The sequence below is a fragment of the Sinocyclocheilus grahami genome, unplaced genomic scaffold, assembly GCF_001515645.1.
Source record: "Sinocyclocheilus grahami isolate Dianchi unplaced genomic scaffold, SAMN03320097.WGS_v1.1 scaffold1059.1, whole genome shotgun sequence".
In the NCBI taxonomy this organism is placed as follows: domain Eukaryota; kingdom Metazoa; phylum Chordata; class Actinopteri; order Cypriniformes; family Cyprinidae; genus Sinocyclocheilus; species Sinocyclocheilus grahami.
In genome coordinates this window covers 238,758-265,494 of record NW_015506238.1, presented here as the reverse complement: position 1 = coordinate 265,494, position 26,737 = coordinate 238,758, and the positions used below count along the sequence as shown (strand labels likewise).

At 38.2% G+C, this 26,737-nt stretch overlaps 1 protein-coding gene across 1 annotated transcript in view; it reads left to right on the top strand.

Moving 5' to 3' along the window:
- The first annotated feature begins 4,560 nt into the window (after positions 1-4,560).
- Positions 4,561-26,737, top strand: part of LOC107566216 (A disintegrin and metalloproteinase with thrombospondin motifs 2-like) — a 112,368-nt gene continuing 90,191 nt past the window's right edge. Inside the window, exons 1-2 of the mRNA XM_016251592.1 lie at positions 4,561-4,734; positions 6,734-7,149. Of these exons, the coding sequence (XP_016107078.1) occupies positions 4,650-4,734; positions 6,734-7,149 (501 nt within the window). The 5' untranslated portion in view covers positions 4,561-4,649. The remainder of the gene's footprint in view (positions 4,735-6,733; positions 7,150-26,737) is intronic.

The window sequence follows — 26,737 nt, the reverse complement described above, 5'->3', positions numbered from 1 at the left end:
TATATATATATATATATATATATATATATATATATATATATATATATATGTAATGAAGAATGTTTGCAAAACATATTTATTTCATTAATTCATTTTAATTTAATTTGTGCTAATTATCCCGTGGTATTCCAATTCTAAATATGCTTTGAGAAAACATTCCTTTAGCAGATTGCCTCTGAGGGTGTTATTTAGACAAGGATTAATATACATGACCATCTGCTTTCACATTCACTCTTTTGCAACTTCTTTCAGTTCAGTGAACTAAAACTCAAGTAGCCTTTCCTCATCTGACCCCATCATACAAGTTCAAATGACAAAACTCTCAACTATTCCCAGGATATGACCTTCCCCATAAATATAAAATGCACTTTTAAAAGCTTTAAAAATCGTTTTTGGCTATAATAAGGCTTACAATTCAGTTTTTATGTGCAGTTATCCTTAAAATGTATACTCTCTGCAACTAGTTTACATTCTGGATGCCAACTACAAGATAGGCAGTAAGTTGATCGCCTTGCATAAAGCAAGATACCATGACCCATCTGGCTGAGGAATGGAGTTGGAATGAAGAGGTTCGATTAAACCATCGTCTGCCTTAACCACAGTGACAACCTCAATCTTTTACCTCAGTCAGCAAAGCATGAGAAATGGACGGTGTCCCAGCTGCCCTAGTGTCGTCCCTCTCAGAAACCCTGTCTTCTGCTCTGCACTTAAAATCCCACAATCTGAGGTCTCTGCAATTATGTCATAAAGTTAACCACAGCTGACTTTTGCTAACTGAGCTTATAGTTTCATAGTGTACTGTTTTTTACAGTCTTATCGGATTCAAAATTATTTTCTGTAACCAAATAGTTCTGTAAGTAAATAGTTCATTTTTATAAAACTCTCTTGTGAATGCAGTGCAAATAACAGTCCATTACTGCAAGTGATATAGCATAAATTGCATAGCCTAAAGTATGTAAGCATAGGCCAAGTGGTATAAAGCAAATTAATTCACATTTTCACTTGATAGCTTTTGGAGTTGAGAGTGTCTGCTTTTGTGTTCCACTAAAAAACAAACAAAGTGGGGATAGGTAAATAATTAGTTTTAATATTTAAATAATACTATTTTTGGTAACTAGGGGCATCTCTGTAATCAAAGGAAAAATGATTGGAAAAATCAGATTTTAAATGGTTACCAATGTCAGGTTGTTTGCACTCCATAGAGTAAAGCTCTATGGGTCCTTGCATGTTATCATCAGTGCACAACATTCTGTAAAATACACTGAAGTACTTTGTACTTTTAGAGCCTTTACCTCACAGAGGTGGTTGGAGAAGTAAAGGTGCTGACAGATAGATGGCACATGATCCATTTCCTCCTGCGCCACAGAGATGCATTAGACATTCTTTTTCCAAGAACCCAGCATCCAATCACACCAGGTGATTTATTTCAATAATCCACTAACTTCATAACAGAGCAGGATGCGTCTTCTCCAACGGCTGTGTGGTCCTGTAGAAGAATATAATTTATGATATTAAAATACTATGACAGATGTACTCATTTTTAGTTACAAGAAATAGAAAGGGGAAAACGAGGAATAATTTCTAGAAGATGCCATCCAAAAAAGAAACCACAAACAAAGCATTTTGCTTTTCCATGAATGTAATGCTACTGTTTATATGCAAGTGCCAAATGCTAGTACTCACCTTCTCGTTCTGAAATTTCTTAATAGGAAATAAACAAATCATGGGTCAGAGTTTGGCTGGTTAGTTATGGCAGTTGCCCTGCCAGTAGATGCCGTAAGTCAGTCGTGTAATGTAACGAAGTAATAATACTTCGTTACAGTACTCAAGTATTTGTATCTGTACTTGAGTTTTTATATTTGAGCCAACTTTTACTTTTACTCCACTACATTTCCTAATTAAAATGTATACTTTTAGCAACCAAATGATCTGAGCTGCTACAGTATCCACATCCATTATCATTTGTCCATTTTTTTCTGTACTTGAGTTTTTATATTTGAGCCAACTTTTACTTTTACTCCACTACATTTCCTAATTAAAATGTATACTTTTACTCCGATACATTTCCCCGAAGTATGTTCGTTACTTACTACAAAACAAAGTCAGAAGAAAAGTCGGACTGCAGGAAAGCAGGTTTGATGAATCGGTGGTCTGGCGCTTGCAAGTTAAGACTCCTAAAAACACCTTTGCTCATGTGCAAACAAATTAATCATGGATGATTAATTATCCACTCAAGTCGAGTCTGGGGTGTGCTATACAGAATCGTCTGCGATAATATGGTAAGTGTTGTTGTAATGATCTGACATTATCAAGTAGGCTATATCACCAAATCACACACACAGAGTGCACGCACGTTGATTTATTAGTCTATTAAAACTCAAAATTCCAGGCATTCTAAATTATGGACGGCAAAAATGCTTCTGTATGCTTTTTATATTTATATAATTTAATGTAGTTAACTGAATCTCTATCACACAAAGAGTACCGTTTTTCTGCAGATATCAGCATGATAACACATTTAATAATCATTTTATACAAGTTCAGTAAAGCAACAAGTAATTTTAGACATAATATTGCTTGTTTTTGCTCAATTTTGCCAACGAAAATAGTTCCAAACAAAGATCACGGCACTTTTTTGCTTCTCTGAGCAATGCATGGTGTGCACTTATTGAATGAATCAGCTTTTTGAACAAATCGGTTGATAAAAATGATTCATCTATCACACAAAGAGTACCGTTTTTCTGCAGATATCAGCATGATAACACATTTAATAATCATTTTATACAAGTTCAGTAAAGCAATAAGTAATTTTAGACATAATATTGCTTGTTTTTGCTCAATTTTGCCAACGAAAATAGTTCCAAACAAAGATCATGGCACTTTTTTTGCTTCTCTGAGCAATGCATGGTGTGCACTTATTGAATGAATCAGCTTTTTGAACGAATCGGTTGATAAAAATGATTCAGGGATTCACTTATTAACACAGTCAAATGCTTTGTTCCTGAATGAATCAGCCGTTTGAATGAGTCAGTTGAATCGCAATGACTCACTCATTAACAGTCACTTGCTGACACCTACTGGCGGTTTTAATTTCACATTTCGACTATTTTTTTCATGTTTTAAATAATTTCAAATATCAGTATTCAAGGTTTCATGTTAAAAACAAAACATTAGGCCTATTTATGCATCTGTAACTGCAGGTTAAATGCATCCATGTCCCCTCTGAGATACATTAAACTGTAGGCTAAATGCCATTTCAGATGCAGATTCCAGAAATTATTTCTTATGTTGGAATGAAAGACACTAAGTACCGGATAAAGTGCTTCTTATTCTTACCCAAAAATACAAAATGGAAGAAAGAGTTAAAACTGAACACAATCTTACTACTCAAACTGTGTATGAATTTTTTTATATATATATATATATATATATATTTATTTGTTTCTTTTCCATTTTGCATTTACTTTCAATACTTAAGTACGTTTAAGATTTTAAAAAATACTTTTCGTACTTAAGTACAATAAATATCACATACTTTAAGACTTTTACTCAAGTAGTATTTTAAACGGTGACTTCAACTTCTACCAAAATCATTTTCTGGTAAGATATCTGTACTTTTACTTGAGTATCGCTTTCAGGTACTTTATACACCACTGCCGTAAGTGCACTATTAGGGAAGAAAAAAGCCTGTTTCTTAATTTATGGCCATGTAAAGTAGCCATTGTTACATATCACTTTTTTTTCCTTTTTTTTTTGCAAGCAATACGAATATTAATCGAATATTTAATTATATTGATGCTTTGTTGGTGCCTAAATCTCTTAAAATCATGAAAAAATATATATAATGTCCCTGTCTGCTTAGAACAGTCAGTGTGAAGGATTTGAGTTTGGGTTGTTATATGTAAGCTACGTTTATGCGTTAAAAGGTAATATTAGGCTATTATTATTATTATTATTCAAAAGTATTATTTTCTGTCAATTACGAAGCATGGCTGGTCATGTGATGCAAACATGGCGGTGCCCATGAGGGGGCGACCCACTCCATGTAGAATAACAATTTTTTTCTGGAATCTAGAAGACTGACATGATTGCCTTCTACTATGAGTATACAGTGACTAATTTCTTTGTGTGTAAAACTTTAGGGAAAATAAGTTTTAATACAATACTCAAACACTATTTATTTTTTCTTGCTATATACTGTAGCTATATACCCCCATAGTATTCACCTCGTATCTCTCCTGTCTGCTACGTGGTTATTGGATGCGTCTATTGAGCTTATTAAACTTTTTAGACAAATTAACTTGATTCTGACTCTGAAGTGCGAGTATAGTGGTTTTCATATAGCAGTGCATCACAAGAACCATGAGACTGGTGTTCCCTGATTATGTTGATGAGAACAGAAGATCAAGCTGGTGGTCTTCTGTTGTCATGAGAGGATCTGCATTCACGCTTAGTGTGGACTATGGAAGAGGAGAGGGGGCTGGCTGGACAGGGAGGGTGAGAATGAGAGCCTATCATCCCCAGTGCACTTTGCAGTCAGTCTGGAAGGGGAGGGGAAAGGAGGGGGCAGCGTTCGCCGCTGGATCGCTTATCTGAGCTCTCAAAGTCCGCCTTTTGCCCGTGCGCTCTCCCCTCTCCGCGGACCTGCCATGGATGTTACTCCTGGATGTGCATTCTTCATTATTTTCCTTCACTTTCAGCACGCGGATACTCTTTACATCGCCAACAGTATAGGTAGGTGGAGATGTTTTTATTGTCAATACAGATCACGGTTACTTTATGCAGGAGATACGGATCCGTTCAGATGTCCAGCGTTATGAAGCAGCAACTATGTTTCTATGTTTCATCAACTTACACTTTTATAGAGATGAATTCGTTTTAAGAGTAACATATTTTTACTGTCAGCGACGTTTTCATTGAATTTGAGACAGTGTCTGGAAGTTTTCATGGCATCTAAACTGAAAGATCTCTAACTTTTGTTACAATAAAAAGAACGTCATTATACAGTATATGCATTGTGTTATACTTAAGCTTATCGTGTTGATACACAGAGGAAGCGCAAAAATCCATGCGACATGTCAATAATGTAAAACAGCTGATGGATCTAGTGTCTCCTGCTTGAAATAACTGTCGCAAAATGCCGACATTACTGTCAAGATGAGTACACAGAAGAGTAAATTATACAGAAGCACCATGCACATTATTTTACTGTCAAATTAGATCAGACAAATCATATTATAGTGTTGACTTTCCTGTAAGCTGCTCTTTCCTGATCAAGTGAAGGACACTTATGCATAGGATGCATAAACAGAGTAGCCTAATGTGTTGCTGCTTCTCTCATCACACATTGTTTGGGAGAATAGGGTAAGATGTGTCGCCCCCTTAATCTAAAAAAAAATGCACAGTTCTTGTCCTGTGGCCATATTGGTGGTTATATTCACATTAGAAAAGTAAATTTTTTAGTTTAGCCTATTTATTTATTTTGCATGTCAAAATGAATGTTCTACATGGCAGGTGTACTCTCAAGGAAATGTATGCATATCTAAAAATCATACTTTTTGGGTAATTGCCGATTTAACTTTTTTTTTTAATTGGCTTCAGAATGTTTTTAACTTGAATATTGACACATGGGGAATATAGTGTGGGCTGAGAGCACAGACCTGTCACCTAATGGAAAATTAACATTAACATGGGCCCAATTTACTAATAATATGAAGTAATTTCCCGGATTGATTTTGCCTGTATTTTGAATAATACATTGCATTGTTTCTTGTTTCAAGGTTGAGGGAAATAAGATTTTTTTTTTTTTTTTTTTTTTTTTGTGGGGGGTGGGGGGGGGGGGGGGGGGTCAGATGCTTTGGGGTAAAATGTGTCACCAACTGAACTAAGTTTGTCATCTGAATTTATGAGTGCTAAATATATTGCTATATATAGCTGTCACTCAAAGTTTGGAGAACTGCAAGGAAGCAACATTTTACATTTCTTCACAACCTTGGTTGAAGTTTGTTTAGTACAATGAGGGTATTTTTTCAAGCTTTTTCTAATCAAGAATTTAACCAGTTTTAAGTCATTTTAAATGTATAATTAATTATTATATTTATAATTAAATATTACTTTAAATTAATGGCTGATTAATGGTTGTCTTAGAATAATATGAAGCAAAATGCAACTCTGTAATCCAAATAGATTGTTATTATTATTATTATTATTTTCTTTGTTTCACATTCAGTGTTTCAATTCAAATCCAAGGGGCAGATTTAAAAAAAAAAATCAAAAAAATGTGTATTATTATTATTATTATTTTTTTGTAAAACCACTTTTTTTCCTCTGTCCCTATGTTATAGGTGATAGAAGACATCCTGAAATATAGTTAGATGTATTAGTTTTACATGTGTCTTATTTCTCCTTGTCTAGAGGACAATTTAAGCAAAAGGTGACAAAAGGTACCCCCTTCTATTCAGTGCAGTGTTTCCATAGATTTTTCTTACTTATAATAAGAAAAATCTTTAACTGTAAATCTGTAACTTTTAAAGATGTCATTTTAAATATTGGCTGTGTTTTTGGACAGCTGTACTGTCTGCATAATGTAAGTCTTGCAGCTGATTTAGAGATTGGTGGAGTTTTGACTGTTGCTGGAAGCTTCTGATGTGCACTGTGAAATCTATTGACTTTGTGTTTGCGTGCGGGTGTGTGCACAATTGAATGTGTGTAACTGTGTGCGTGCCCTTGGCAGATTCCCTGCAGCATGTCCTGAGGGAATACGGACTAGTGAGGCCGGTGAGCGTGGATGCAGACGGACGCTTCCTCTCCCACGCCATCTCTGCCAGCCAGTTGAGTGGGCAGGGGTCCCACCGGCGCAGGAGGAGGCAGGCCAACCAGCATGGAGAGACCAATGAGGAGACGAACTCAGAACCGGACCACCTGAGGCACAAGGAGACACTCTTTTATAACGTCACTGTTTTCGGACAGGAGCTTCATCTTCGCCTCAGGCTAAATTCCAGGCTTGTGGCCCCTGGAGCCAAAGTGGAGTGGCTTGAGGACGATAACCAAACCCACTCTGAGCCCTTGTTGCCCAGTGACTGTTTATATGTGGGTTATGTTACCAATGTGCAGGATACATCAGTGGCTATCAGCAATTGCGATGGCCTGGTAAGTTATTTACTCATAATAAAGCATTACTGCATGATGTTTATCCAGTGGAATGGGTTAATGACATGATGATTATTTTTTAAAACATAAAAACAATAAAAACTCACTTCACACACACACACATACATACATACATCATATACACACACTTGTAAAATGTATTTAATGTATTTAAATGTATGAATTGCATTTTTCATTTTTCCAATGTTTTAAAAAAAAAATTAAAACATAAAGGTAAAAATTACCTTCATGTCATTAGCCCATGATATGATGTCAATATTAGGCTCTCTTTAAAAAATTGCATAATTTTAGCTTTTTATGATTAGTTAGGGTTAGTTCAGGTTTTAAAATGTCATGTGGTGTGACTCCTCAAAAACATATTATAAATTAGTTTCTGAATACCTTTTTTTATTCATTAATAATTCATGATATTTGCCACAAATTGGTGGCTGACTAAATACTTTTTTGCCCCACTGTACATCATATACACACACTTGTAAAATGTATTTAATGTATTTAAATGTATGAATTGCATTTTTCATTTTTCCAATGTTTAAAAAAAAAAATTTAAACATAAAGGTAAAAATTACCTTCATGTCATTAGCCCATGATATGATGTCAAGATTAGGCTCTCTTAGAAAATTGCATAATTTTAGCTTTTTATGATTAGTTAGGGTTAGTTCAGGTTTTAAAATGTCATGTGGTGTGACTCCTCAAAAACATATTATAAATTAGTTTCTGAATACCTTTTTTTATTCATTAATAATTCATGATATTTGCCACAAAAAAAAGAAAACGTTTACTTTGAAAATTATTTAGAAGCATATCTGAAAATATTCATTAAGATTATACTAGCATGTATTAAAGAAAAATGTAACAACATTACATTTTTAGAGTCATTATATCTCAAATTTAATTGAAAATGACAGTATATCGAAACCAGTATGAATACAATGAGTACTTTTTTAAGGACTTTCCTTTTCTTTATCATGGACATTCATGGCAATTGCTCATATACAAACAGAGCGCTGTGTTTTAAGTGAAGGCTTCAAGGTAGTAATGATTCAGATTAGTTGTATGCTGTCTTAACTGCTGTGTTGAAAAGGATATTTAGCAACTTGCTATTGGATGTAAGAACTGCTTTTATATTGGATGTCCGCCAGAGGTCCTTCCTGCCGGGTTTCTGTGCGTGCTTGAGCGCTGACTGGCATGATTAAGGCTATTGAAAGAAGGCTGCACACTGCAGGTGTTTGCTGTACATTGTATTTATATACCAAATAACACAGAGGGACGATGTAATTTTGCTACCATTCTCGACCGTCAAACAGTTCTCCTCACAAATCGCCCTTGAAAAAGCTATTTGGCCTTGGCAGTTGTCCATGAATTAGAGATCGACATAGATATATTCATATGTTTATATCTTGGATGAAATTGAAATAATTTTTATGCCCTTTGGTGGTTTGAATGTGGTAAACGTTATGTTTCCAATGTTCTCTCGTTTAAGAACACAACATGACTGTCCTTAATGGCTTCACATCAATTGTACAACTGGTCATTAGGGTGACCCAGTGGTCATTTTATGATTTGGAAGTGTGCTCACTAGTGCCCCATGTTTGACTTCACAGTGGACTACTACCCATGGACTTGCGTTAGGCTTAGAGTTCAAGTGTTTTTGTGAACAGTTTTTACTTTAGCATTTAAAAGTGATAAGAACACAAAAGAAGATATTTTGTTAAAGGAAGAATGTGTGGGGTCCAATGCTGTTTTGCACCCCATTTACACTGTATAAAATAATTTTTTTGAAGTTGTAAATAAAACAATACTATTTCAGTTTTTGTACATCAGTGTGTTACTTGCTGAAATTTACTAGCAATTTCTCAGTGAAAATTGTTTCTAACCCCATTTTTTTTGCGCACTTTAATTTTATAGACAAAAACATTTCAAAATATCTTCTTTTGTGTTCCAGAGAAGAAAGTAAGTCATACAGGTTTGGAACCTCATTACCCTCATTTTTGGGTGGAATATCCTATTAAGTATTTTATGGACACAGAAAATTCTGAAATTAACAAAATGATGGTAGACTGAATGGAAACTGGCTTTCAGAATATAGGGAGCAGCTTATTTTGGTTGCTTTTAGGCCTCGGCCTCAGTGATGGATACACTAGCCCTCCGCTGCCTGTACTTGTAACTTTGTAGCATTCTTCACGCGGAGAGTGTTATATCTCTGCACCTGGAGCACGTGGAGTTTAGAGCATGTCTGGGTAGCATCGGAAAACACTCTGGAGTGACCTCACAAGTACAAGCCCCTGCTCCTCCATCACTGCAGGCTGAGAGACGGGGTAACAGTAGCCCCGCAGTGAACTCACAGACATGTACAGCACCACAGGAGAGCAGGGCCTGGCTTTTAGTCGATGTAGAGTGGATTTCTGGATTATTCCATTTAACCCACAGGGTTGTCACTCCGGAGACGGAATCTGAAGGGAAACAGTCACCTTTTTAGATTCCTCATAAAAGAGTAAAAGGAATTTAATGTTGCATTTGGGGAGAACTTCCCTTCCCTTAAGCTTAATGTAGTCTAATTCAGCAGATCCGCTTTTCACCGGTAATTGTTTTATTCTTAGACACTTTTTCGCGCGTTCAGGGGCGATTTCACTGAAGTTTTGCCAATTTTGCATACGTTATTTCAGCACAAAAACTTTCTGTTTACAAAGCTAAGCAGTATTTGCCATGTGCGGTTAACACTGTGGTGTTATTGCCGGAGAAAAGTAGGCGGTAAGCAGAATTTTATTAAAAGTTAGACACTTTTTCGCGCGTTCAGGGGCGATTTCACTGAAGTTTTGCCAATTTTGCATACATTATTTCAGCACAAAAACTTTCTGTTTACAAAGCTAAGTAGTATTTGCCATGTGCGGTTAACACTGTGCTGTTATTGCCGGAGAAAAGTAGGCGGTAAGCAGAATTTTATTAATTATGGTTGTCTTTATAGTTATATATCATGGTGTGGCCTTAAAGTCTGCATGAAATCAAAACTGACTCCATTGACTGTTTGCACTCATTACTAGTATTATCGTAAACAAATATTCACTGCAAGTTAATCCACAGAAAAAAAAATTGTCTTCATAATAGTCAAAACTTGAAAATTTGCTTCCCCACTAGAATGCCGTTCCTTCTCTGGTGACATAAAAGATGTCATTGTGTCCATTTTCCATTGATCATGGCAGCAGTTATATAACAGCTATATAAATAATCAAATGGTTTAGTCAAGCACATTTTCATCATATAAAAAAGTTGATTCAGGTGTCTGAATCGCAGGTTTTAAGGTTGTAAAGTTCCAGTAAACTATGACAGATTGCAGTAGTCTGCTGTATCCTCCTCAACCAAGCTGCAGGATGGGGAACTTGTGTTGTGTAAATTGCATTCAGCAGTAAATTGAAAACTTAATTGCATAATTCCTTTATCAATCAAGTGTTAAATCTATGCCAACTGCAAATAAGTGCAACTAAATTATGCTATCAGTAGGCATGATTATTTGTCATTCTTTCGTCAGACTGAACAGCCAATGCAAAATCATTGTTATATTACACTCAATGACAAATTCAAAGCATGTGACCTCACAACCTGCTCACAAAATGCTTTTGATGCAGACTGCATATTCAATTCCATTCATATTTAATGTCTGAATCCTCCACATGCACAGCCACAAACACACATGCCTAATTCTTACATAATAAGAGTTTGTGGAAGAACAGAATTATGTAATTCCAAGGGCTAGAATAGATTTTAAGGTACACTGACCTTTCTTAACTAGCAGGTAATCAATTTTATGGATATTTGTATTATACATGTCCAAATTCTCCTTTCATTTATAATTGTGGTAGGCCTAAGTCAAGAACAAAGGATGACTGCCGTTCCTTCTCTGGTGACATCAGTTTGACAGCCTGGGTAGAACATCCTTATCCACTCCCCTCCAACTGTCAGTCTGCTACAAGATAGAGATGTCTAGGAGGTGCGCTAAAATAAAACCCAACCCTAATATTCTGTTTCACTCTGAAATACATCCTAATACTGAAATAAAGTCTGTCTCAACTTCCGTTATACACAGACTTTAACAGGCTTCCCAAACAAAAGTAGTCAAACCCCCAATTCTCGCAGAGTTGTCTCTGAAAATTAAAGCAAATGTTATTTGTATTATACATGTCCAAATTCTCCTTTCATTTATAATTGTGGTAGGCCTAAGTCAAGAACAAAGGATGACCTTACTTTTGTGCTCTGGGCAAATATTTGGCAATGGGAACCATCAAATTTTATATTGAAATTTTAAATCATAAATGCTTCTTACCAGCCATTAAAATGTTTTGCCTAATTTTCTACTGAAAATATATCATTTTGTCCTCATGATAACAAAATTATTTTACCATGTGCATGTCATTCTGTCACTTGCAGCATCATTATTAGATTGATAGCATAAATGTATCAAGAGTTTCTGTATTATTCACAATCAGCCCTGCTACCCCTAAGCTCGGCCTGTTGTCAGAAGGGCTCAATCCTGATCCTGGAAATCTACATTACTGCTGAATTTAGTCTTAACCACTCTAACACCTGCCCACAATTTTTAAGCAAGACCATCAGGTGTGTTTGTTTAGAGTTGAAACTCTGCAGGAAGTGATCACTTCCTGTGGCCACACCCCTTTTGCCCCTGAGCAAAACACTTAACCTCTGTCTGCTGGGGGTGCAGGGTCAAAAGTATATGCAGTTGGCATGGTAAGACCATTCCTTTAGGCTCTTCATAAGTATTCTTTCTAGAACAAAGTATTTTGAACAGCTGTAAGGAGGCTGTTGTAATTGTATTTTTATTTGCACTATAGCATAATTCCACAAACCATTTGTAACAGTCTATAACTGGTACCAAATATTGGTATTGGCATTGGTGCCAGTGACTCATTTAAACCGTTTTCATTTGCTCTCTATATTAATCCTTTTTTTAGGCAAGGCCAGCTATGACTGCAAAAAAATTACTGTGTTCGAATGCATTGTAGGATATTACAGACAGGGAGTAATATATACTGTATATGCTGCTGTCAAAAATGTCTTCCAGTCCGATGTTACGCAAAAACTTCTGAATTGGATGTGGATTGATGCCCTTTTTCCAGGATTCGGACATAGTTTGTGTCTCAACTCCTTGTCAACCAGATGGTCCATAAACATAATTACCATTTGGCTTTGTTTTTCATGTGTTACAATTAGAACCAGGGTATCTGAATAGCTGAACATTGACGTGTGTAACCACTTTGGCACCGTATGGAATTGCAATTTTCTAAAAAGGCCATTCACACAAAGAAGTATAACCACATCACAGCTATAAAGATAACGACACAGAGGAATGATATTGTTTGACACACTTTCAGAATGCGTTTTTTTTTCTCCAGCTGACGAACTATAAGAAACATTGACTACCAGTCAGAATCCACCTGCTTTAAAGAGCTTGAATATTTAAAGAGGCTGACAATACAATGGCACACAATGTTATCGCCCATTAGTGTGGATACTAATATACAGTAGTTATCATTATGGTTGTCTTTATAGTTATATATCATGGTGTGGCCTTAAAGTCTGCATGAAATCAAAACTGACTCCATTGACTGTTTGCACTCATTACTAGTATTATCGTAAACAAATATTCCCTGCAAGTTAATCCACAGAAAAAAAAATTGTCTTCATAATAGTCAAAACTTGAAAATTTGCTTCCCCACTAGAATGCCGTTCCTTCTCTGGTGACATCAGTTTGACAGCCTGGGTAGAACATCCTTATCCACTCCCCTCCAACTGTCAGTCTGCTACAAGATAGAGATGTCTAGGAGGTGCGCTAAAATAAAACCCAACCCTAATATTCTGTTTCACTCTGAAATACATCCTAATACTGAAATAAAGTCTGTCTCAACTTCCGTTATACACAGACTTTAACAGGCTTCCCAAACAAAAGTAGTCAAACCCCCAATTCTCGCAGAGTTGTCTCTGAAAATTAAAGCAAATGTCCCTCCATTAAAAGTGCAGGCAACCATAACTTAGAATATCCAAAAGTTCATAAAGGCATTATTAAAGTAATCAAGTGGTTTAATCTAAGCCTTGTGAAGAGATATAATCACTTTATATAATGAGCAGATTTAATTTAAAGGGGTCATATGATGCGATTTCAAGTTTTCCTTTCTCTTTGGAGTGTTACAAGCTGTTCGTGAATAGATATGATCCCTAAAGTTGCAAAGACTAAAGTATCAAACCCAAAGAGATATTCTATTTAAAAGTCAAGACTCGTCCACGCCCTCCTAAAACGCCTCGTTTAAACACGCCCCCACATGTCTACGTCACTGTGTGGGAAGATTTGCATAACACTGCCCAAATGTTCACACAAAGAATGAAGGCGTAACTTTGATTCTCGCTGTAGTATTGCTGCTGCTGCCGCCATGTCATGAAGACGCTGTGTGTTTCTTTGTGAAAGTGAAACTACTGTGTTTGGCCTTCCAAAAGAGGACACAACTAGAAATCAGTGGTTATGTTGTCTTTACAACACTGTTCCAGAACAGTTCAACCCAAATATTCAGATGTGTGCAGCTCATTTTACGGAGGACTGTTTCCTGAACCTAAGAGCCGGCTCTTCCGACTCACAGCCTCTAAGTATGTTTTCATATTTAAAGAATTTGCCACTAATGATTCAAACACGAGTTTTGAGCAGTGTAGAGTAGTGCTTGTTGTTTGTCGTTTCTCCAATCACAAATGCAGACATGGTTTTATGTTCACGCCGCGCGATGCAACGCAATGTGTAAAAAGACAGAATAAGTCATTATAATCAGTAATTATGTCCCCACTGGATGCAGCAAATGCCTAATTTGTAATGGGTTTTATTGTTTTTGTCTCGTCGCGCCGGGACACGGCATCACAGTATGGTAAGGGGCGTAACATTTCCATCACACGCTTGAGGTATTCGGCCGATCACAACGCACTGGATAGCCGGCCAATCAGAGCACACCTCGCTTTTCAGAACGATGAGCTTTGTAAAAATCAACGCATTTCAGAAAGGCGGGGCATAGAGGAGAAACAATAATGTACAGTATGTGGAAAATAATGTTTTTTGAACCTTAAACCGCATAAATTTTATTACACCAAATGCACAAAATAATGTTATTTTTAGCAACGTCATATGACCCCTTTAAGCTTTTATTTACATCTAAACAAACGACACACATACATAGAGCACATCACAAGCTCAAATGTGAGTGTGTGATGCACAAGAACCAATGAGGTTTGTTCTAGCGTGTGATGCACACATGAGCTTCCATGTTTACTATATGTATGTGCTCTGTGTATGTGTGTTTATATGCGAATAAAAGCCTAAATTAAATCTGTTCATCATATAAAGCCATCATGTCTCTTCACAAGACTTGAATTAAACTGCTTGATTTAAATGGATTACTTTAGTAACGCCTTTATGAACTTTTTGGATCTTCTATGTTTTGGTTACCTGGACTTTGAGTAAATGATGACAGAATTTTCATTTTTGGGTGAACAACCTCTTTAAACCCAGTTCCTGTTTGTAGCTGTAATCTGAACATGGAGAGGAACATATAAACCACACTGTGTCATCCCAAACACATGCATGTTCTTTCTACAGCAAAGGATGGGGCTAAGAGCTCATTGGTGCAGAGGCTGATGTGGAGTGAGTTGCGCGCTGTGAGGTCTGAACCCCTGCTAAGTGTGAAGTGAGTAGGAGGTTCACCATGAGCTTGAGCCTCAGTTCTCCAGCAGGGGCACAAGCTGTTGCTGCAGCTAAAGCTAGTTTGTAGCAGGAAGCCTGAAACTAGCAGGATACTCCTACTCAATGAGGCTTAGCGCAATATACAAGGAGATTATTTGGGTTTGTGGATAACTAAGTTGTGTCTTTAAAGGTGAAACATGTTATTTTAATATTCTTTCTCCTATCCCAGATTAAGGTGCTATAAGAACATTGTTCAACTGAGGTATGTGTATAATAGACACATTTCTGATAAAGAACAGTGCCTTAAATCCTCCAATCAGAAGTTGCTGTTACCATAGAAACCCTACAAAAAAGCTCATAAGTGAACTCCCACTCCCATTAAGCACTCAGAATGAAGTAATCCAATCTCCCTAATTTCTCAAACAACATATATAAATTACACTTTTTTCAATAAACTTTATACTTATAATCCATGTCTGTAACGCAGTATTTTACATTGTGTTGTTTCATATTTTATATTAAGATCTTACAACGTACAAAAAATGTAACATTATTATTCACAGTGCTTCATGAACAGCATAGTTCATTGTTGCATTCTATTGCGCATGGCTCTCTTAACACTGACTTCTTTAAAAGGACTCCAGCAGTCATCCTCTGTGCCGATACAATCCTTTCTCTCCACCTTTGATTAAACCGAGTGTACATTACTCTGATTCAGGATCCGACCGATAGCCTTTAATCTTCTGAACACTCTCTTTTGATGTCAGGTTTGTTCAGTGTGGGTTTAGGCAGCGTCATGAGAGCGGTGCACAAGCTTAGAGCCGAGAGTCTCAAGTGACCTCTGAGCTGTCTCAAATGAATTGAAGAGCTGTCTCAAATGAATTGAAAAATGCTCCAAATGAGAAACTGTGTGCTGTTTTTTGGGGGCCATCTGTCAGACTTAAGCAGCAGGCCTTGGTGGCACTTTGTGCCGTTTTTGTGTGTGTGTCATCGTACCGTGGCGGAGGATGAAAGGGGAGAGCTAGTCAGGTGGGGTTGCTCCAGAAATTTCCTGGCACCTGTCATCTGGGAATCTTTCGGAGTGCTTTGATGATGTCATTAACATTCCACCAGCAATGCTCTCCAAAACATGAAGTGTCGGAGAAAAAAAGAAATAAACAGTGTGCAAATTCCAGACCGCACAGCTCAGTGTGCTAAAGTAACAGAGCGATTTAGAGGTACAAATGAAATCACTCTAAAGCTTTGGGCACGGGATTGACTGGGAGTTGCCTTCCAGATGGATGACAGCTCTCATTTTTGGAATGGCCTCTGCGTTTTCATTGTGATCCTCGACTTAAGAGTCTTGTGATGTGGCAGCTGTGAAAGAGAGAGCAGGAGAGTGATCTGGCCTGCTTCAGAGTAGTCTCCTGATGCCTTAAACACACACCTCTCCTTCCTGTGGAGGGAATAACAGAGACTGGCCTGACACACATGTGTTCAGGGAGGACTGGACAGGGAATCGCAAGCCAGATAAGGAGTTCCTCCCTAAGGCTGTACTTACTTGAACTCACTGTGAGAAGCTCATATCTGAATTATCGAGATTTGGGTTTGTTGGTTCATGGAGATAAAGAGGTGTTTCCCTTATTGCTCTGTTTCTTGCTCTCCCTCTGGCCCAGTTGTGCTGAATGTGTGCTATAGTGCTGTTTTAAAGTGATATTTCTTGTCAGAGTTTCCAGTCGAGTAAACTGGCTTAGCACAGCACTGCAAAAATCATTTTCTTCATCTGTATTTCTGCTTTGTTTTACTTGAGAAGCAAAATTGTTTGAGATAATAACACATCTATTTTCTTATCCCATTTCCAATTTTTCCAAAAATTTAAAATTCAAAGTGATATTTCTTGTCAGAGTTTCCAGTCGAGTAAACTGGCTTAGCACAGCACTGCAAAAATCATTTTCTTCATCTGTATTTCTGCTTTGTTTTAAATAGAATTTTACTTGAGAAGCAAAATTGTTTGAGATAATAACACATCTATTTTCTTATCCCATTTCCAATTTTTCCAAAAATGTAAAATTATTTTGTGCGCAAACAGTATGGAGTGTTGTTGTTATGTATTTTTTTAAAGAAATAAATAAAATAAATTTCAACTCAATTAAATGAGCCATACCGAAACTTTATTGGACTGAAGAACCGCTCCTCATGTATCATGACTGAGGAGAGTGTGGGAATTTCGAAACAAACATTAAATAACAAATCCATCACCACAGTCTTGCAACTACGAGGTACAGTACAGGTTTATAGTTTTGCACTGTTTAGCTGCAACATATCACATCATATCACATCTGTGAGAAAGTGTGCAAAAACTGATGGTTCGTCACCCCGTTTTGTTTTCGTTATGGACAGAAAAATTGAAATTGCTTGTTGCTGAAAGCTGCATTGCTGCATCACAAGACTTAAGGGGAGACACTGCAGGCAAAAACACAGTTTTTTTATGAATAAATAAATAATCACAAAAAAAAAAAACATTTTTTTTCATGCACCTGTCAAGTTTGAGATTTTGGGCTTTTTGGTTTTTCATAAAGTGTTTTTTCAGACTAGTGGAAAGAAAACATCCAAAAGACACTGTTAATTGTTTCTTTTAGGGATGCAACTATACCATTTTTTCAGAACCGATCCGATCCGATCCCAAAAATTCTTAGTATCGGCCGATTCCGATCCGATACAGCGCAGTTTTAAAAAAAAATCAATGTAGAGTTTATATACTTTTGTGTGTTGACCTGATCATCACTCTTGTGTGTGTTAAACACAATCTGCTAAATATAGACAACTTCATTGTAATGAAAAATATCAAATGAAAAAATATGTAATCATAATCTATGACAAAAAATACTATTATAAACTAGGTTAGTGGATAATTCTTCAGCAAAAGTTATTCTAGAAAAATCATGGGTTCACAATAATTTTATAAAAACATTAAACTAAGCTAAACATTTAGTGAAACATTATTTAGTGGGGAACAAATAAAAGTTAATAAGTGTAGGACTAAATCGGGTAAAATGTTACACATTGCTCTTTGTATTGTTGTAAAATACATTCATGAAAAACAAGTAGCCTATATATATATATACTATAAAATTAAAAGACATTTCTTTTAAATGCATAGCACAGTAATGAAGGCAGCAACATATAAATAGAACAGAACAAAAAAGACTGTTGATAATCTTTCATTGCGCAAAAGTATAATACGAAAGGGTATGGCTCCAATACAGAGTGGCAGAAAGCGCATCCCATGAGCAGAGTGATGTGCTTGAAGCAACACGGAGTCACAGCGTGCAGCATAAAAAAAAGGGAAGAGATATTGCTGCGTAGTGTATATCTGTGCAAAATTGAGCCTTTTCTTTTAACAGTTTTAAATCTTAGTTATTGAGCGCTCTTGAAGAGAGTTTCATCGTTTTGACTGTAGTAACCGAACGCGATACGCAGTTTGAATGCTGAATGGAGGATGACAGACGCAGCGGGGAGAAGAGTTTACGTGAACTTGACTTAAATATTCATCTATACTTCACATTAAACAATGGAACGGCTTCAGAACACTTGAAATATAGTGCACAGAAATGTTATGGTGCTTTATAATGTTTTTGTGCCTTTCATGGGGCTTAACAATAACAGAATAGTATACGTACTATATCGGATTTGGATCGGTCTAGTCTGACCGATATACCCAATCTGGCAGAAAATGGCAGTATCAGTACTGAGTATCGGATCGATGCATCCCTAGTTTGAGATATTGCTGCGTAGTGTATATCTGTGCAAAATTGAGCCTTTTCTTTTAACAGTTTTAAATCTTAGTTATTGAGCGCTCTTGAAGAGAGTTTCATCGTTTTGACTGTAGTAACCGAACGCGATACGCAGTTTGAATGCTGAATGGAGGATGACAGACGCAGCGGGGAGAAGAGTTTACGTGAACTTGACTTAAATATTCATCTATACTTCACATTAAACAATGGAACGGCTTCAGAACACTTGAAATATAGTGCACAGAAATGTTATGGTGCTTTATAATGTTTTTGTGCCTTTCATGGGGCTTAACAATAACACAGAATAGTATACGTACTATATCGGATTTGGATCGGTCTAGTCTGACCGATATACCCAATCTGGCAGAAAATGGCAGTATCAGTACTGACTATCGGATCGATGCATCCCTAGTTTATTTTATAGCACTTTATCTATTTGTGTCAATATAGTTTAATTACAATACATATTTTTAAAGGCCGTTTTCTCAAAATTAGTTTTTTTCTCCTACACTGAGCCATAAATCTCCACTTCAGTAGCACTTACACACACACACACCAAACTTTAAATTTTTATTCCGGTCTATATCCTGAAGGTTTTTACAGAGCGATAAAACTGCATCTCCTTGACTGCATCAACCTTCCCCTGATCCATCTGAATCCCTTCCTGGCCGATAATGTAACCCAGGAAATGTACCGTGGGGCGATGGAATTCGCATTTCTCCAGCTTTAAGAAGAGATGGTGTTGATGTAACTTCTGTAGGACCTGCTGAACGTGTTGGCGATGGTCGGCCACGTTCCAGGAGTAAATGAGTAAATCGTCGATGTAGACAATCACAGAGCGATGGAGGAACTCCCGGAACACCTCATTCATGAATCCCTGGAAGGAGTAAATGAGTATATCGTCGATGTAGACAATCACAGAGCGATGGAGGAACTCCCGGAACACCTCATTCATGAATCCCTGGGAGACAGACTCCATTGGCTAGCCCAGACGGCATTACAAGGTACTCATAGTGGCCAGATGGTGTGATGAATGCCGTTTTCCACTCGTCGCCTTCCTGGATTCAAATGAGGTTGTATGCACTTCGCAGGTCTAGCTTGGAGAATATGCAGGCCCCACGGAGTTCCTCAAGGGTGGCCGGGACCAGGGGAAGTGGATAGGGCAGTTTCACTGTATGGGAGTTCAGAGTCGATACAAGGCCGCAAGCCCCCGTCCTTCTTACCCACGAAGAAGAAACTAGACGCTGCTGGAGACGTGGAAGGTCGGATGAATCCTTGGTTAAGAGCCTCCTTGATATATTCCGCCATCGCCTTGCGCTCCGGGATGGACAACAGGTATACTCTACCCTTGGGGAGTTTTGCTCCAGGCATCAAATCGATGGCACAGTCCCATGGCCGATGAGGTGGTAACTGAGTGGCTGCCTGCTTACTGAAGACATCCTGGAACGCCAAGTAATCAGATGGGACCGTGACCTTCTCCCGAGGTTCGGGGCTTTCGATGAGGGTAGATGCAACTTGTGCGGAGTGAGATCCTGGAAGCGGAGTGGGTAATGACGCAAGACAGTTGAGGTGACAGTGCTCGCTTCAGCGAGTCACCTCACACGAGTCCCATCTAATCTCTGGAGAATGGAGAACTAGCCAGGGGCGTCCCAGGATGATATCCACGGTGGGTCCCTCCAGTACCAGAAACGTGATTTCCTCCTCGTGTAGAGTGCCAATCTTGAGCCTTAGTGTCGGTGCTCGATATTTCACCAACCCCCGTCCTAGCGGTTTTCCCTGGGCAGATGGAGATGATTCAATAGGTCCTGGTATATGAAATTGCCCAAGGAGCCTGAGTCGACGAGGGCAGGGACTGAAACAGAAAGGTCTGGGGTGAATAGTTGTACCGATAGCATTGACAATGTGGAAATGACAGGGTTTAGTTGGAGGGTACTCACCACAGGAAGTGGGGGTCTGACTGGGCAGGTCCTGATGTAAATGATCCGCCGCAGCACAGTATAGACACAGACCGGCCGCGAGACGGTGAGCACAATCCGATGGGGTGAGCAGGGAGGTGTCCACTTGCATCGGCTCTGGTACTGAGAAACCCGTGCCAGGCGTGACTGACTGGGGGTACAATCCGACGGGGTGAGCCGGGAGGTGTCCACTTGCATCGGCTCTGGTACTGAGAAACCCGTGCCAGGCGTGACTGACTGGGGGGTGGCTTCGGTGGCGTGGCAGGCGGACAGACGCTGGGAAATTCGGTTGGCCTCTGGGGGTTGGCTTCGGTGGCGTGGCAGGCGGACAGACGCTGGGAAATTCGGTTGGCCTTTTGCATGAAGCTTTCCAGTCCCACGGATCATCATAGATAGCCATTTGAGCTTGTACATGAGAATTCAATCCTTGCCGGTAAGAGCTAATTAGGACCACCTCATTCCACCCGCTAGTCGCCACCAGCGTTCTGAACCGCAGGGTGTAGGCGTGAATGGATGACATGCCTTGGCAGTAACTGGTCGGACACCGATAGCACTCCTGCTGTATGGACAAAGACTTCTTTGAAAATGTTAGTGAAAGCATCATATGAATTATGGCACTATTAGCGTTCTTTTGAAAATGTTAGTGAAAGCATCATATGAATTATGGCACTATTAGCGTTCTATATGGCCTTAGCCCACAACAGCGCTCTGCCATTAAGAAGTGATATCAGGAATGCTACCTTAGTCCATTCGGTGGAAAATTTCTGCGGCTGCATCTCGATGAACAAGGCCACTTGTAGGAGGAAGCCGCCACACCCGTGTATGAAGCAGGCATGGCCATGGGACTGACAGAGGCAGATTGGGGGGGGTTGTCGGAGGAATCAGGGAAGCCCGGAGGGCGTTTACCAGCTCCTCCAGGACTTCTGCGGGTGTGGGAGGTCGAGGATCCATGGAGGTATTTGTATTGGTCCGGTCTTCTGTCATACAGCACGGCCAGACACAACAGGTAAGTGAAAGACAGGATAGTTTATTGATACAAGATGTGGATGAGTGGAACGGGTTATGTTAAGGCAGGTGAGTGTCAACAGAGTGAAAGATTCCAGGGTTCTTATCGGAGTTCTGAGGGTGAGTGTCTGATGCCGGTTTCGTAGGAGATCGTGGAACAGCTTCCAAGGAGTCGTTGGAGGATCGCGGGAGAACCAGCAGGTAAGTCTTTCTAGGAGAGTATCGTATAGAGAGTCCAGAACAGTCCATAGGAGTGAACAGTAGACCGGACAGTGAGTGACTGTGATGTGTGTGTATTTGTAGTGTGGCTTGATTGGTGACAGCATGTGCGGTTGATTAGAACTCAGGTGACTGTGATCGGGTGATTATCCTGGCTGGGGACTGCAGTGACTGTGATGAATCCCTGACAGCTTGATTATATACAACATTTTATTCCCCCAAAAATTGTGAAAATATAGTGTTTTCTGTCCGTTCTAAGCATTTTCTGAATTATGGAGTGACAAAAATGAGATACCCAAAATTCCCTCTGTAAAAATTTTTGAATCTAATATGTCAAAGAGTACAATCAGAGTACAAAGCCAGTGGAAAGCCAGTGAATGAGTGGAGCCCAATTTCCTTTTTAATACCTAGAAATATGACATCACATTCAGCCATATTTGAGTTTGGTTTTTGTAGCGCTTTTGATTTGATGCATCTGATTAAAGGAAATATGAAGGATTAACCTTGTTTAACTATATAAATGTGAGGTGGGAGTATCAGTTTTTCCTTGTGTTTAAGAAAGAGAAAAGGAAAAGACAATGAATTCTTGGCAGCTGATGATGTGGCGAAGAGCCTGTAACATGAGATCATGGCGTCAGTTTAACCATAGGTCCATTGATAGAAAAGGTTTCCAGTGAAAGCTGACACTGAAACATTTTGAAAATTACAGTACTGTGTGAAAAAAGGAAGATTTTCATTTTTAAATAGGTTATTAGGCTTTAAATAGGTTATTTGGCTGGAATTGAAAGCACTGCTTTTTGTCCAGACCTCTGACAGGAAAAAATGTGTGCATGTGTGTGAGGTCTGGCCTTATTCATATACAGTGTGTGTGTGTGTGTGTGTAAATACTTTCCAGTACTTAGCATCCACCGTCATTGTTTCATCACGTCAACATTCCTGCTAAACTCTTTGCCATAATTGAGGAATTCTGGCTCTTCTTTTTTCATCATCTGTCATTCTTTAAGAGATCCAAAACCAAAAATCTGTGAAGTCGTCCAGAGCTCTTCCTCCTCTCTGAGAGCTGCTCATATTCCATGTCAGTTGTTAAGAGAAGAGAAGAGACGTCTGTATGAAATACAAGCCAGCCATTGGACAGGCTGTGGAAAAGTAGTAGGTTCGGCATGGGGAACTTGGTTGTCTTTGCCTGGCTCAGGAGATAAATTATCAGAAGGAACATGTAAGGCTGTGTCTGTCTCTGTGGAATTGCTATTCCACTTCACTGTGTGTGTGATCACGCACACTCAGGTTTCTGCTTTAAATCATAGTTCAATAATTCTTGAGTAATCTGACCTGAATCATTGGACTGGCGCAATTTGCCACATGGGTAGCACAGAATAAAATTCACATTCACAACAGATGTGGGGTGAAGTGACAGCAAATCTCAATATTCACCTTGAAGACCCTGTTTCCAAAAAAAAAAAAAAAAAAAAAACTGACCACAAAGAACTTCACAAAGCCAACATCCATGAAATAGCTGCAATTGCTAATACTTTAATCAAAGACACTAGTGCTAAAATGCTTTAGAAATGGTGTCATGATTATAAAACCTGGACAGTTGGAGCACCAAGATGAACTTCAACATCTGGTCTGGACATTTCAGTCATCTGAATGTGAGCCCTTTAAGATATTAAAACTTAAAAATACTGCCATATTCAATAGTGGAGACAGATTTAAAGTGGTCATATGATTGCTAAAAATAACATTATTTTGTGTATTTGGTGTAATGAAATGTGTTTATGCGGTTTAAGGTAAAAAAAACATAATTTTTTACATACTGTACATTATTGTTTCTCCTCTATGCCCTGCCTTTCTGAAATGTGTCGATTTTTACAAAGCTTGTCGGTCTGAAAAGCGAAGTGTGCTGTGATTGGCCAGCTATCCAGTTCGCTGTGATTGACCGAATACCTCAAGCGTGTGACGGAAATGTTACGCCCCTTACCATATTGTGATGACGTGTCCCAGCCAGAGTGACGAGACAAAAACATTAAAACCCATTACAAACGAGGCATTTGTTGCATCCAGTGGGGACATAATTACGGATTATAATGACTTATACTGTCTTTTTACGCGTTGCGTTGCATTGCATTGTGCCACGTAAACATTAAACCATGTCTGAATTTGTGATCGGAGAAATGACAAACAACAAGCGCTACTCTACACTGCTCAAAACTTGTGTGTGTTTGGCAAATCCTTTAAATTAAAACGTACTTACAGTCTGTGAGTCAGAACAGCCGGCATTGTAGTCTACTCTTCCAGGATCAGGAAACAGTCCTCCATAAAATGCCCTGCACATATCTGAATATTTGGGTTGAACTGTTCTGGAACAGTGTTGTAAATACAACTTAACTAGGGCTGAAACGAGTCCTCGAATACCTCAAGTAACTCGAATACAAAAAATCATCAAATTATTTGCCTCAAGGCTTTGTTTAGTCCATTTACTGTAACTACACACGTGTTTCCCCACGGATCATTATTACTGACGCACAACCTGATAAACGCTGGACCAGACCATAGACTGTATAAAAACAGGGACCAGACTTTAAAAAAAAGCGCTGGACATATTTAAAATCATAAATCAATATGGAGGCTAGTTATAATGTCCCTACGTTATAGGGCCATTATAACTACTAAATAAAAATAAAAAATGCAAAAAAATACCACAAAAAGTTAGTCAATATCACACGAAGAGTGCCAGTTTTCACCTCTAAAATCAGCATGATTACAAATGTGATTTTATTCAACAGTTCAATAAACAAGAAGGTAATATTATGAGACTTACGTTTTAGACACTATATTGCCTGTTTTTGCTTTATTTTGCCAACAAAAAAATTCCAAACACAGCCACTGCTCTGTTTTGCGTCTCTGTGCAACATGACGGTGCTTCGTTCCTGAATGAAACAACCGTTTAAATTATTCGGTTCAGTCGCAAAGACTCACTTCTTAACAGTCACCTTTTTTAGTAATATGAAATAGATTTTTGTATTTTTATTTTTATTTAATTTTTTTATTGATATATTTGTATTTGCATTTTGAATACAATTTGGCAATTAAATACATTAAATGGATTTAGTTTAGTATTAATGTATGCAATTTCAGCAATAAAAATTTAAATTTTTCTAAAAAGAAAACAAATTAGTTGTTTATTTTAAGAGATCTCTCTTATTATCTCTTGCATATTTAGTATTGCTCTTTAATAAAGAAAAATTACTTCTTATACGTTCCTGAATGAATCAACCGTTTAAATTATTCGGTTCAGTCGCAAAGACTCACTTCTTAACAGTCACCTTTTTTAGTAATATGAAATAGATTTTTGTATTTTTATTTTTATTTAATTTTTTTATTGATGCATTTTGAATACAATTTGGCAATTAAATACATTAAATGGATTTAGTTTAGTATTAATGTATGCAATTTCAGCAATAAAAATTTAAATTTTTCTAAAAAGAAAACAAATTAGTTGTTTATTTTAAGAGATCTCTCTTATTATCTCTTGCATATTTAGTATTGCTCTTTAATAAAGAAAAATTACTTCTTATACGATTACTCGATTAATTGATGTAATAACCTGTAGAATACTCAATTACTAAAATAATCGATAGCTACAGCCCTAAACTTAACCACTTATTTCTAGTCGTGTGTTTCATTGTGAAAGCGTGTCCTCTTTTGGCCTTCCAAAAAAGGACACGCTTTCACAATGAAACACACGGCGGGCTTGAGTGAGCGGAGGCCGGCGGGTTTGAGAACAGTGCGGCCAGCGGATTTGACGAAGAAGCGAGCGAGCTTGCAGCAACCACATGTGACGATCCCGGGCTGGACTCCGCTTCATACACGGTGAAAGCCGATCCGGCGATCCACAGCGCGAAGTTGATGTATTTCCTCAGCGACCAGCACGGATGAGCTCTAGGCATGACGTAGCAGATATCGTCCTCTTTTGTAAGGCCAAACAAAGTAGCTTTGCTTTCACAATGAAACACACAGCGTCTTCACGACATGGCGGTAGCAACAATACTACAGCAAGAATAAAAGTTATGCCTTCTTTCTTTGTATGAACATTTGGGCAGCGTTATGCAAATCTTCCCACATCGTGACGTAGACATGTGGGGGCGTGTTAGAACGAACTGTTTTAGGTAGGCGTGGTTGACTCTTAACTTTTATAAAGAATATCTCTTTGGATTTGAGACTTTAGTCTTTGCAACTTTACAGATTTTCTTTATGCACCAAGAGCTTGTAACACTCCAAAGAGAAAGCAAAAATTGAAATCTCATCATATGACCCCTTTAAAATAGATCACAGGCAAGCACAATTGTCTCTCTTGTCCCAACAAAAGTGCACATGAGGAAGCTCATCATCATAAGTCTGACTGATCTTGAGTCTTCAATAAGTGTAGAGTGTTGCTCAAAGACCTCATACTCTAGGTGCCTTGGCTTTGCTTAAAATGATGTGAATGAAAACACTGCAAATGTTCTGTGTGAATGAAAACACGAGTCGCTGCTTTGTACAGCAGATCTCCTTACAGTTCTAAGTGAAGCAAATCTTGTTTAAAAACAAGGTTAATATCCCATTTTCTTATAACTAGATCCTGTTTGGAAACCATCCAAATCCAATCTTGATTGAAACCTAAACCTTAGCTGCTCTTCTTTCTCCCAAGGCAAGTATTGAATAACAGTCATCAGGAACTATGGAAAAACTGCTCCGTGCACCGCTGGTCTTCTATGTACTATATTCCATGACTGACCGTCTAGTTCAGGGGTGTCAAACTCAATTCCTGGAGGGCCGGAGCCCTGCAGAGTTTAGATTCAACCCTAATTAAACACAACTGATCCAACTTATCAAGTCCTTCAGGCTTATTT